Source organism: Rana temporaria, chromosome 4 (genome assembly GCF_905171775.1).
Source record: "Rana temporaria chromosome 4, aRanTem1.1, whole genome shotgun sequence".
In the NCBI taxonomy this organism is placed as follows: Eukaryota; Metazoa; Chordata; class Amphibia; order Anura; family Ranidae; genus Rana; species Rana temporaria.
Genome location: NC_053492.1, coordinates 366,476,102 through 366,490,456, shown reverse-complemented (window position 1 = coordinate 366,490,456; position 14,355 = coordinate 366,476,102). Strand labels below are relative to the sequence as shown.

At 47.7% G+C, this 14,355-nt stretch overlaps 1 protein-coding gene across 1 annotated transcript in view; it reads right to left on the bottom strand.

The window, feature by feature from the left end:
- LOC120935755 overlaps positions 1–13,063 on the bottom strand; it is a gene marked incomplete at its 5' end in the record, with an annotated part of 37,825 nt that extends 24,762 nt beyond the window's left edge. Inside the window, 2 exons of the mRNA XM_040347815.1 lie at positions 5,681–5,812; positions 12,374–13,063. Of these exons, the coding sequence (XP_040203749.1) occupies positions 5,681–5,812; positions 12,374–13,063 (822 nt within the window). The remainder of the gene's footprint in view (positions 1–5,680; positions 5,813–12,373) is intronic.
- Between the last annotated feature and the right edge of the window lie 1,292 nt (positions 13,064–14,355).

Sequence of the window (14,355 nt, the reverse complement as noted above, 5' to 3'; positions counted from 1 at the left end):
ATCTATGACTGTCCCTGCTGCTGCAGAACCTCCCCCCCCCCTTTCCTGAAGTAAACATAAAGAAAAAAAATTCACATGAGTGCAAGCAAACTGATTCTGGCTTCTTCTTCTTCCTGGAACTCAAGTCAAAATGTGGCGGGTGGGAGGGGAAGAGGGAGGGGCTGCGACATGGACAAAGTAGTATTGGCTAACACTGAGATGAGATGCAAATATCTCCCCTCCAATTGATGGTCAGGAGTCGGGACAATGAAATACCATCATGCAGCCCTGAATCTTATTGCTTTGCTGTGAGCCCTTCTGCACACAGTACAGGTTGGAGATGTTGTGTGCTTAGGGGTGGAAGCTCTGCTGCTGGAGCTGGCTCTGTCTTCTGTCATTATGACAAGCAGGAGACCCGGACTGCAAACTTTGAACAGGACATGGAGGAATGGATGATCTGCACAGCAATTACAGAGCGATTCTCTGTGTTTAACTTTCCAGCAGCTGAGAGCTTACAGGAGGGGGATGTAGACACACACAGAGAATCGCTCTGTAATTGACATGCCGATCGTTTTAATTGGGGGGCACAGCTGTGCAATAACTCTGCTCTTCTTCCCATGTACAGCAACTTCCTCCCACCGCCCACATGTATACACTGCACGGGCGTGGAACAGCGAGTGAGCGCCCACCCTGCAGGGAGAACATTTGGATGTGCCGGAGGGGGGAGTCACCTAACCCACACACTAAAACGCTTTCTTGAAGAGGAGACTCATGAGAGCACGGACTGTGTGTTCTGCTTGGGGTCATCTCTGAGCAGTGTGTAAACTGCCAGCCACTCACCAGCGCCCCCTTCATATGGCGCCCATGGCACTTTCCATATCTGCCATACTTTGGATACACCACTGATCATAGCTAGCTAATAGTGCATCTGGTATAACAAAAGTAACTAACTAATAAGTTGACTAATAAGATTACTGCCTACACTTTATGCTTGCAGTATTTTTTATATCTACAAGCACATTTAAAGTGTATCTGGAAAGTTTTCACAGAGCTTTACTTTTTCCACTTTTGTTATGTTACAGCCTTATTCCAAAACGTATTAAATGTATTATTTTCCTCAAAATTCTACAAACAATGCCCCATAATGACTGTTATGTCTCAAGGACATTCAGCTAAACCTTCTTATCCCATAAACTTCAGATACCATATTTCTTTGATCTCAGTTTATTAGAACAAGCTAGGTGAAACTACAAAATAACAGAAATAGACCTCAATAAGTACACTATTGCATACAATACAGCATACATAGCAGAAACAACGATATACAATACAAGATGAGATATTGAAAACTTACTTAAGTTCTCTAAGGGGTGATAGCGATAGATTGAGCAAGACATGTCCTGCTCCCTGCAATGTCTTCTCAAAACATGGTGGCTGTTTTTTTCCTGTGAAGATTCTATCCAGAATTCCCTGCTTACTAACAACTTCCTTAAATAAACACACAGTGAATTAAATAACAGAACTGAAGCAATACCAAAAAAGAACACTAGATGGAGCCTACACTCCGCAAATGCTTGTCTTATGTAAATTACAACACTTAGGCCCCATACTCACGAGCAAACATGTTTGCTGAAACTGGCCCGCGGACCAGTTTCAGCAGACATGTTTGGTCGTGTGTAGTTACGAGCGTACAGAATTTCACCGTACATTTGCCCGCCGGGCCGTTTTTCAGCAGACATTTATTTCCAAACTTGTTTTAAAACCGTCCGCTCAAATCCTGTCCGAACGGACATGTTTGGTGGTGAGTACACAAAACCAACGTACAAAAACCCCGCGCATGCTCAGACTAAATGAGGCCACGGGAGCGCTCGTTCAGGTAAAACTCACGTTTGTTTGGGATATGGCACATTCGTCAATAGAAAGATTAATTCTAGCAATAGAACACTGAAGCAAACCACACAATAAACAACGCTTGATGCCGTCGTTTTATTCATTCTTCTCTTGCTATAACTAATCAGTTATTTAGCTCATGTTATTTCAACTGAGTTGTTCCATACTGAAAAGTGACATTTGTTAGCTGTGATGTAGTAATATTTTTGCAAACTTTTATTGGCCCGACGTTTCATATTTTTAGTGGTCCTCCACATTTCAAATTTTTTGCTTTTAATGTTTAATGGTTATCTTTCCCACTTTATTTAGGTGTTTATAGTTATGTCACCATTTAGAATATTTTAATAGGAAATAGTTTTGATTTTGCTTTTGTTTGTATATTTAACAGGATTATTTTGAAGGTTGTTTAAATTGTCTACCATGTTGGCACACCAAATGCCCCCCCCCCCCCCCATGAGTTAGTGAATATTTTAGATTAAACATTTTATTCGTTTGTAATGTTTGATGCCTAAAATAATACCCACAGTATTACAAACAATAGGCACGTTTTTCAAATCAACAAAAAGGCTTTTATTTGAGCAAATTATAAAAAGGATCAAAAACAGAATGGCAGCACTTGAACAGCTAGCAAAATACATGCAAACTTGCATTTCAAACATGGTGAAGGATAAACTAGCCAACCTCAGGAAGCACACAAAATAAAATCTGAAGCAGCAGCACATAACCAAAGGAACCCAAGCTGTGGTAGTCCAAACAAGATGCCATTTGTGGGGGATCAAATGGAAGGCAGGGCATCAACGTCTCCTCTTCCTTGCAACCTTCCTTCCAGGCTGCCTTACAGCGGGTCTTCCCTGGGCCCTTGCAGGTGGGGATGATGTGGCAGCAGGAGTATGATGTTCCGCAAGCCGGGCCGGGTCACATAGCCCAGTGTCTGGGGTCAGCAGCTCCCTCTGCATCCACCAAAGGGCCTGGTTGATGATGCCCTTGGCCAATTGCCTCTGCTCCTCCGTGCCTTTATTGAGATCATGTGCCACGGAGGCACTGTAGGCCTCAGTGGGGTTGAGGGGGGCCCTCATGATGGCACTCGCCTCCTGAATCATTTTGAGGCTGGCTTCCTCCACTGCCCCCAATTTCTTCTTACGGCCTGGTTGTCACGGAACCATGAACCAGACGTACAACAAGAGATAAGTGAAAATAAGAAGGCTTTATTGAAAATCAAGCTGTAAAGCAAAAGTCCAAACGGATGGTTAAACAGAGTCTTGCGAAGCCAGAGGTCAGGAACCAGAAGGGTAGTCGGACGAAGCCAGGATCAGGAACCAGCAGGGAAGTCAGACGAAGCCAGGATCAGGAACCAGCAGGGAAGTCAGACGAAGCCAGGATCAGGAACCAGCAGGGAAGTCAGACGAAGCCAGGATCGGAACCAGAAGCAGCAGCAGTCTTAGAAGCATGTGAACACAGGAGGACCAAGCAAGGAACTGAAGCCACAGAGCTCCTATATATGTGAGCCAGGCATCCAGCTCCTCCCAGTGGGAAGGAGGAGCCGCAGGGTGGGAGGCTACAAGAGTCCCAGAAACCAAGATGGCCGCCAGCACATGTCAAACGAAGGAGACAGGAGAGAGGTAAGACCATGACAGTACCTCCCCCTCAAGGGCCCCTCCTCCGCGGTGCAAAAAACGGTTTCTGAGGGAAACGTGCGTGGAAGGCTCGGAGCAAGGCAGGAGCATGGACATCTGCGGAGGGAACCCAGGAACGCTCCTCTGGACCGTAACCACGCCAGTGGACCAAAAACTGCACCCGACCGCGGACTTTATATTGGTCGCACCAAAAGAAAGCTGAAAGTACGTATCTTAGAACACATTAACAATATTCGGTCAGGCTATAAGGACCATAATGTGTCATGGCATTTTAAGCTTAAACACAAGCAAGATCCCTCTGGGCTTCAATTTTGGGGTGTGGAGCACCTCGAAAAAAATTGGAGAGGCTCACATAGGGTACGTGAATTGTCCAAACGGGAAACTCGTTGGATTTTTTCTACTGATGTTTTAGCGCCAAAAGGCCTCAATATAGAATTGGACATTAATTGTTTTATTAGTAACGCTTAATAAGTTTTCTCAGGCTCAGGTTTATTTTCTTATTGATTTTATATATTTTATATACAATATATATAATATTTATTATTTTCTGATTTTATAATGCATGCTATGCATGGTCTTTCATTTATACACCATTTTAAGTATACTTTTTAGTCATGTGCGTTGATTGTAACTCTCATGGTGTATTTTATCCTTTCTTAAATGGTGTTATTCTTTCTCTTTTTTAACAATATGATATATTTTAAATAATGTCATCATATTTTATAAGTTGATTTTATCATCATATCTTGAAACGTTGCTGTGTATAAATATACCCACGGTATTATAACCAAGATGGTGTTAGATGTAAATGCATTAGGTTTAGAGTACCGCTATGCTTTATCAATATTAAGGTATATCCTTGAAAATGTGGGTTGTATAAATGTTTTAGCCCCTCAACTGTATGATTCATAGAATTAAGCGAGTGCGCGCATGCGCGGTGTGATGCGCTCACGTGGCCCGTTCCGACCAATGGGCGAGGAGATGCCCTTCACTTGTTGATGCTACTCTTCCGCCCTGGGTTGGCTCCGGTCGCGTAGGGCGCATGTGCGACATGACGCGCACACGTGATTGTAGTTGACCAGTAAGAGAGGAGACACGCTCCACTTGCTGGTCAAACCACTCCTCCTCCCAGGCTGCAGTTACGGATCGCGTGTGCGCATGTGCAACATGACACGCACACGTGACCGCTAAAGAGCCAATGAGAGCAGAGATGCGCTCCACGGGGGGATACTAATACTGGGTCATGGATTAGCCTAGTCACGCCCTCAGAAGAAGTCAATTAAGGACGAAACGTCAGGGCGTGACGCTAATCCAATGACCTAACACTGTGTACAGCCTTTTTTGGAACCAGGAACAGGAGAAAAAAAGTCTGCTCTTAGCACACTGCGCTGTCCGGCCAGAAAGACTCACAGGCACAGTACTGGCATCTATTTGTTATCTATGCTTGTCATTATTATATTTATGGTACGCTGAATGTATTAAGGGATGTGTTTGGGGCTCAATAAAACTTACATTTATTTAAAACAATATCACACTATTTGAGTTCCCTCTGTTTCCATGTGATGGCGATTTGATTGAACATAAACACATTGGCTGGTGGAGAGTGCAACATCCAGGAGATACAGAGAGACATATGCTCAAGGCTTTACTTTTACTTACTTGTGGTGAGTGCATCCCCTTAAGGGGTTTATCCCCTCACGTGGTGAACGCCCCCTTTGGTGAAGGAAGCACTAATTGAAGATTTTCTCTGCTTATCTATCAGCACTATCATCTGATTTCCTATATATTATGGACATATAGAAGTGTTTCAGACGCTGGTCTGGGAATAGCGCTGCTACAGTGTTTTATTTGAACTTTGGACCTTTATGGTTTTAGAAGTTTTATATTTACTGTATATTTTACATACATAGATATGTGTAGGGTCCTCTATGATTGTAGGGTCAGTGTAGAATGTGAACAGCCATGTGCACTGCCAGTCTGTACACAGGGTACAATTTACTTACCTGCATGTGTTTGGAGTGGGAGAGGAACCCCACAGGGAGAACATTCTAACTCCATGTAGCTAGTGTCCGGGGGAGGAGTGGAGCCCAGTATATATATATATATATATATATATATATATATATATATATATATATATATATATATATATATATGAAGACATTGGTAGAGTGTACCTTCTTCTCCATGATCTCCTTGACCCTGCTGCCCACTATGGGTGGGGGGATCCTCTCGCAGCTGGCTCCCTCCAGCATGTAGAGTCCAGAGGGTCGGGCGCTCTGCTCTCCCTCGAAGCAGAAGAGGACATTCTGGAAGAGGGTGAACCACTTTTCATGCCACCTGATGGTCTTGGCTACCTTCTTGCTGAGTTGCCCCCTCTTGGTGCCCAAGGAGAGCCAGGTACAAAGCGTCACCCTCGTTACAGCTCACACTATTCTGCATCATCCTGAGCCTCAGGACATAGCGATACCCAAGCAACGGTACGATCAGCGCCATCTGTCCCTGCAGTTCACTCCCGGGACAGTGCTGTGCCGCCGATCACTGCACAAGTGGCTCCTGGCTGCAGGTGTGGGGCCCTTGAGTCTCCTGCCGCTGTGCTGTCACTCTGTCTTCTGTGCAACAGTGGTGTCTCTAGCTTTCATATTTAGGGGGCACATGGGGGGACAGGAACAAAAGTAGGGGGCCCAACTATAAAAATGATATACAGACACACACAGTGCCTTGACAAAGTATTCATACCCCGTGAAATTTTACACATTTTGTCATGTTGCAACCAAAAATGTGAATGTATTTTATTGAGATTTTATGTGACCAACACAAAGTGCATGGTTAGGTGATATACAATAGTGCTAGGTTAGGGTGGTATAGTGCCAGGTTAGAGTAATATAGTGCCAGGTTAAGCGATAGTGCCAGATTAGGGTGGTGTAGTGCCAGGTTAGAGCAGTATAGTGCCTGGTTAGGGTGGTATAGTGCCTGGTTAGGTGATAGTGCCAGGTTAGGTGATACACAGTAGTGTCCGGTTAGGGTGGTATAGTGCCAGGTTAGGTGATAATGCCAGGTTAGGATAGTATAGTGCCGGGTTAGGGTGGTAGTGTCAGGTTAGGTGATATAGTGCCAGGTTTGGTGGTATAGTGCCAAGTTAGGTAGTATAGTGTTGGAGTAAATACATGACAACATGAATATATAAAATAATGTTGCCCTCTTCCTCCATCACCTGAACTAAAAGCATGAATCTATGACTGTCCCTGCTGCTGCAGAACCTCCCCCCCCCCTTTCCTGAAGTAAACATAAAGAAAAAAAATTCACATGAGTGCAAGCAAACTGATTCTGGCTTCTTCTTCTTCCTGGAACTCAAGTCAAAATGTGGCGGGTGGGAGGGGAAGAGGGAGGGGCTGCGACATGGACAAAGTAGTATTGGCTAACACTGAGATGAGATGCAAATATCTCCCCTCCAATTGATGGTCAGGAGTCGGGACAATGAAATACCATCATGCAGCCCTGAATCTTATTGCTTTGCTGTGAGCCCTTCTGCACACAGTACAGGTTGGAGATGTTGTGTGCTTAGGGGTGGAAGCTCTGCTGCTGGAGCTGGCTCTGTCTTCTGTCATTATGACAAGCAGGAGACCCGGACTGCAAACTTTGAACAGGACATGGAGGAATGGATGATCTGCACAGCAATTACAGAGCGATTCTCTGTGTTTAACTTTCCAGCAGCTGAGAGCTTACAGGAGGGGGATGTAGACACACACAGAGAATCGCTCTGTAATTGACATGCCGATCGTTTTAATTGGGGGGCACAGCTGTGCAATAACTCTGCTCTTCTTCCCATGTACAGCAACTTCCTCCCACCGCCCACATGTATACACTGCACGGGCGTGGAACAGCGAGTGAGCGCCCACCCTGCAGGGAGAACATTTGGATGTGCCGGAGGGGGGAGTCACCTAACCCACACACTAAAACGCTTTCTTGAAGAGGAGACTCATGAGAGCACGGACTGTGTGTTCTGCTTGGGGTCATCTCTGAGCAGTGTGTAAACTGCCAGCCACTCACCAGCGCCCCCTTCATATGGCGCCCATGGCACTTTCCATATCTGCCATACTTTGGATACACCACTGATCATAGCTAGCTAATAGTGCATCTGGTATAACAAAAGTAACTAACTAATAAGTTGACTAATAAGATTACTGCCTACACTTTATGCTTGCAGTATTTTTTATATCTACAAGCACATTTAAAGTGTATCTGGAAAGTTTTCACAGAGCTTTACTTTTTCCACTTTTGTTATGTTACAGCCTTATTCCAAAACGTATTAAATGTATTATTTTCCTCAAAATTCTACAAACAATGCCCCATAATGACTGTTATGTCTCAAGGACATTCAGCTAAACCTTCTTATCCCATAAACTTCAGATACCATATTTCTTTGATCTCAGTTTATTAGAACAAGCTAGGTGAAACTACAAAATAACAGAAATAGACCTCAATAAGTACACTATTGCATACAATACAGCATACATAGCAGAAACAACGATATACAATACAAGATGAGATATTGAAAACTTACTTAAGTTCTCTAAGGGGTGATAGCGATAGATTGAGCAAGACATGTCCTGCTCCCTGCAATGTCTTCTCAAAACATGGTGGCTGTTTTTTTCCTGTGAAGATTCTATCCAGAATTCCCTGCTTACTAACAACTTCCTTAAATAAACACACAGTGAATTAAATAACAGAACTGAAGCAATACCAAAAAAGAACACTAGATGGAGCCTACACTCCGCAAATGATTGTCTTATGTAAATTACAACACTTAGGCCCCATACTCACGAGCAAACATGTTTGCTGAAACTGGCCCGCGGACCAGTTTCAGCAGACATGTTTGGTCGTGTGTAGTTACGAGCGTACAGAATTTCACCGTACATTTGCCCGCCGGGCCGTTTTTCAGCAGACATTTATTTCCAAACTTGTTTTAAAACCGTCCGCTCAAATCCTGTCCGAACGGACATGTTTGGTGGTGAGTACACAAAACCAACGTACAAAAACCCCGCGCATGCTCAGACTAAATGAGGCCACGGGAGCGCTCGTTCAGGTAAAACTCACGTTTGTTTGGGATATGGCACATTCGTCAATAGAAAGATTAATTCTAGCAATAGAACACTGAAGCAAACCACACAATAAACAACGCTTGATGCCGTCGTTTTATTCATTCTTCTCTTGCTATAACTAATCAGTTATTTAGCTCATGTTATTTCAACTGAGTTGTTCCATACTGAAAAGTGACATTTGTTAGCTGTGATGTAGTAATATTTTTGCAAACTTTTATTGGCCCGACGTTTCATATTTTTAGTGGTCCTCCACATTTCAAATTTTTTGCTTTTAATGTTTAATGGTTATCTTTCCCACTTTATTTAGGTGTTTATAGTTATGTCACCATTTAGAATATTTTAATAGGAAATAGTTTTGATTTTGCTTTTGTTTGTATATTTAACAGGATTATTTTGAAGGTTGTTTAAATTGTCTACCATGTTGGCACACCAAATGCCCCCCCCCCCCCCATGAGTTAGTGAATATTTTAGATTAAACATTTTATTCGTTTGTAATGTTTGATGCCTAAAATAATACCCACAGTATTACAAACAATAGGCACGTTTTTCAAATCAACAAAAAGGCTTTTATTTGAGCAAATTATAAAAAGGATCAAAAACAGAATGGCAGCACTTGAACAGCTAGCAAAATACATGCAAACTTGCATTTCAAACATGGTGAAGGATAAACTAGCCAACCTCAGGAAGCACACAAAATAAAATCTGAAGCAGCAGCACATAACCAAAGGAACCCAAGCTGTGGTAGTCCAAACAAGATGCCATTTGTGGGGGATCAAATGGAAGGCAGGGCATCAACGTCTCCTCTTCCTTGCAACCTTCCTTCCAGGCTGCCTTACAGCGGGTCTTCCCTGGGCCCTTGCAGGTGGGGATGATGTGGCAGCAGGAGTATGATGTTCCGCAAGCCGGGCCGGGTCACATAGCCCAGTGTCTGGGGTCAGCAGCTCCCTCTGCATCCACCAAAGGGCCTGGTTGATGATGCCCTTGGCCAATTGCCTCTGCTCCTCCGTGCCTTTATTGAGATCATGTGCCACGGAGGCACTGTAGGCCTCAGTGGGGTTGAGGGGGGCCCTCATGATGGCACTCGCCTCCTGAATCATTTTGAGGCTGGCTTCCTCCACTGCCCCCAATTTCTTCTTACGGCCTGGTTGTCACGGAACCATGAACCAGACGTACAACAAGAGATAAGTGAAAATAAGAAGGCTTTATTGAAAATCAAGCTGTAAAGCAAAAGTCCAAACGGATGGTTAAACAGAGTCTTGCGAAGCCAGAGGTCAGGAACCAGAAGGGTAGTCGGACGAAGCCAGGATCAGGAACCAGCAGGGAAGTCAGACGAAGCCAGGATCAGGAACCAGCAGGGAAGTCAGACGAAGCCAGGATCAGGAACCAGCAGGGAAGTCAGACGAAGCCAGGATCGGAACCAGAAGCAGCAGCAGTCTTAGAAGCATGTGAACACAGGAGGACCAAGCAAGGAACTGAAGCCACAGAGCTCCTATATATGTGAGCCAGGCATCCAGCTCCTCCCAGTGGGAAGGAGGAGCCGCAGGGTGGGAGGCTACAAGAGTCCCAGAAACCAAGATGGCCGCCAGCACATGTCAAACGAAGGAGACAGGAGAGAGGTAAGACCATGACAGTACCTCCCCCTCAAGGGCCCCTCCTCCGCGGTGCAAAAAACGGTTTCTGAGGGAAACGTGCGTGGAAGGCTCGGAGCAAGGCAGGAGCATGGACATCTGCGGAGGGAACCCAGGAACGCTCCTCTGGACCGTAACCACGCCAGTGGACCAAAAACTGCACCCGACCGCGGACCAGGCGTGAGTCCAGGATATTGCTCACCTCATACTCCTCATGATTGCCCACTTGGACCGGACGAGGCCGAGGAACCGAGGAAGTGAAGCGATTGCACACCAGTGGCTTCAACAGGGAGACATGAAACACGTTGGAGATCCGCATGCCAGGAGGAAGCGCAAGGGCATAGGCTACCGGGTTTACCCTGCGAAGCACTCGGAAGGGACCAACAAAGCGAGGAGCCAGCTTGGGAGTGGGCACTCGAAGGTTGAGGTTGCGAGTGGACAACCATACACGGTCTCCGACCTGGTAGGAAGGAGCAGGCGCTCGTCTGCGATCAGCCTGGAGTTTCTGGCGCTGCGCAGAGACCTCAAGGGACTTCTGGATCTGTACCCAAGAGGCGCGTAGGACGGAAAGGTGATCCTCCACAGCCGGAATATCCTGGGGAGAGAATGCCTCCGGTAACACGGCAGGTTGGAACCCATAATTGGCCATGAAGGGAGACGTCCCAGAGGAAGAGTTCACCGCCGTGTTCCTGGCAAACTCAGCCCAAGGCAGGAGGTCAACCCAATTGTCCTGGTGATCGGAGACATAGCAACGAAGGAATTGCTCCAAGGCCTGATTGGATCGTTCTGCGGCCCCATTGGACTGAGGGTGGTAGGCCGAGGAGAAGGAGAGATGAATCCCCAACTGGGAGCAAAAGGCGCGCCAGAACCTGGACACAAACTGACTCCCCCGATCCGACACTATCTCCTTGGGCAAACCGTGCAACCGGAAGACCTCCCAGGCAAAAATCGTGGCCAATTCTTGTGCAGAGGGTAACCTCTTGAGAGGAACACAGTGGCACATTTTGGAAAACCGATCCACAATCATGAGAATGACCGTATGGCCTCGGGATGCAGGGAGATCCACAATGAAATCCATCCCCAGGTGTGACCATGGGCGCTCCCCGGTGGCTATGGGTTGCAGCAGGCCCAACGGAAGGTGCCGAGGGGACTTACTCTGGGCACAAACGGAGCATGCCGCTACATATGCGGCGATGTCGGAACGTAGGGAAGGCCACCAGAACAGACGTGAAACAGCCCAGGACAGCTGATTCTTACCAGGATGCCCCGCGGTCTTGGAGTTATGGTAGGTTCGCAACAACCGAGTGCGCAACTCCTCAGGCACAAAACATCTGCCGTTGGGTCTCCCAGAGGGAGCACCAGATTGAGCCGCCAAAATCTGCTCACCAAGGGGAGAGGTCAGGCTGGTGCGAATGGCGGCCAGGATCTGATTCGGAGGTATGACCGAAGTCGGTATAGATTCCTCCCTGGACAGCTCGGAGTACTGCCGTGATAAGGCATCCGCCCTGATGTTCTTGGAACCGGGTAGGTAGGAGACCACGTAATTAAAACGTGACAAGAACAGAGCCCATCTGGCCTGACGTGGTGTCAATCTCTTGGCCTCAGAAAGGTAGGTCAGATTCTTGTGGTCCGTCAGGATGAGAACCGGAACCACGGAGCCCTCGAGCAAGTGCCTCCACTCTTTGAGAGCCTGCACTATGGCCAATAACTCCCTGTCACCAATCTGATAGTTGCACTCCGCGGGTGACAGTTTCCGGGAGTAAAACCCACAAGGAAGCAGCGGACCCTCTGGTGTTCTACGCTGAGACAGAAGGGCGCCTACTCCCGTCTCAGATGCGTCCACCTCGAGGACAAAGGGCAACCCAGGGTTGGGATGAGACAGAATCGGGGCCGACACAAAGGCGGATTTTAGGGCCTCAAAAGCCCGGATGGCCTCGAGCGGCCAGACCTGGGAATTACTGCCCTTCCTGGTCAGATCCGTGAGAGGCTTGGCCAGCATGGAGAAGTCCCTGATGAACTTCCGATAATAATTGGCGAAGCCCAAAAAGCGCTGCAAGGAACGAAGACCACTGGGCTGAGGCCACTGTAAGACAGCCGAAACCTTCTCAGGATCCATGGAGAACCCCTCAGCGGAAATGATGTAACCTAGGAAGGTTACCTGGGATCGGTGAAATTCGCATTTCTCAAGCTTACCGAACAGCTTGTTCTCTCGTAACCGTTGCAACACTCGTTTGACATCCAGAATGTGGGCCTCCATGGATTCAGAGTATACCAAGATGTCATCCAAATAGACCACCACACACTGCTGCAACAGGTCACGGAAAACATCGTTGATGAATTCCTGAAAGACTGCGGGCGCATTGCACAACCCAAAGGGCATAACCAAGGATTCATAATGACCGGTCCTGGTGTTAAACGCGGTCTTCCACTCATCGCCCGCCTTGATCCTTACCAGGTTATATGCCGCCCTCAAGTCGAGTTTGGTAAAGACCGTGGCCCCCTTAAGGCGATCGAACAGCTCGGAAATCAAGGGTATCGGGTAAGCGTTCTTGATCGTGATGCGATTAAGGCCCCTATAATCGATGCAAGGCCTCAACTCACCGCCCTTCTTTTTCACAAAGAAAAATCCAGCCCCTGCCGGGGACGAGGATTTGCGAATGTGACCACGGGACAGCGCCTCCATCACGTACTCCTCCATGGCCTCATTCTCCGCAACCGACAGTGGATAGACCCTGCCGCGAGGAGGAACGGCACCAGGTTGTAACTCTATGGCACAATCGTATGGGCGGTGCGGAGGTAGGGCAACTGCGCGCACCTTATCGAATACATCCCGGTACTCCTCGTATTCAGGAGGCAACAGGGAGTCCGAGGAAGTACACAGCAACTTGACAGGCCCATGGATGCAACTAGCCCCACACTGTGGTGACCATGAGAGGATCTCGGCCGATCTCCAGTCAAAAGTCGGATTATGCTTCTGGAGCCAGGGGTACCCCAAGACCACAGAGTAGTGTGGAGACGAAATAACCTGGAAGCAGACTGACTCTCTGTGAACGGCACCAATGGCTATCCCCACTGGAAGGGTCTCATGAGTCACGTGTGACGGCTGGAGGGGTCTGCCGTCTATCGCCTCTAGAGCCAGCGGGGAACCTCGAGCCTGCAGAGGAATGGAATTGGCGGCAGCGAACTCACTATCAATGAAAAAACCACCAGCACCAGAGTCCACCAACGCCTGGGTCGTCACCGAGCCCCCGACCCAAGAGAGGACAACAGTGATCAGTGGTTTATCAACACGGGAAACCGGGGACGAGGAGACTCCACCCAAGATCTGCCCCCGACAGGATCTCAGGTGCGAGCGTTTCCCGGACGGTTCGGGCATGCCAACCGAAAATGCCCACCGAGACCACAGTACGTGCATCGGCCCTCGCGTCTCCGGAGTACCCTCTCCCCCTCGGACAGGCGAGCAAACCCCAGCTGCATGGGTTCACCCCCAGACAAGTCAACCCCAGGAGGCGTGGGAGGAGAGGGAGGCACGGGTGGGACAGCAAACGTAGGCGCCAAACTGTTAGGAGGCCTCCGCAGGCTCTCCTTAAAGGAAGGTCTCTCCCTGAGTCTGGTGTCAATCAAAATCAGGAAAGAAATAAGAGCCTCGAGCTCCACTGGTAGGTCCTTAGCTGCAACCTCATCCTTCAAGGCATCCGAGAGACCATGAGAGAAAGCAGCGACCAGAGCCTCATTATTCCAGCCCACCTCTGCTGCCAGGGTACGAAACTCAATGGCGTATTCGGCTACGGATCGTGAACCCTGTCTGACGGACATAAGGAGCTTCGCAGCAGAGGCGGCGCGAGCCGGCACATCGAATACCTTCCGAAGAGAAGCAACAAAACCGGAAAACTCGGCAACCACCGGATTGTTGTTCTCCCATAAAGAGCTGGCCCAGGCCAAGGCCTTGTCCGAGAGCAGCGAGATCAAGAAGCCCACCTTTGATCTCTCAGTGGGAAAGGCATGTGGCAGCAACTCGAAATAAATGCCCACTTGGTTAAGGAAACCTCGGCACTGAGTTGGCTCTCCCCCAAATCGCTGTGGAAGGGGGGCAGAACCGGTCATACCCCGAAACACCGCAGG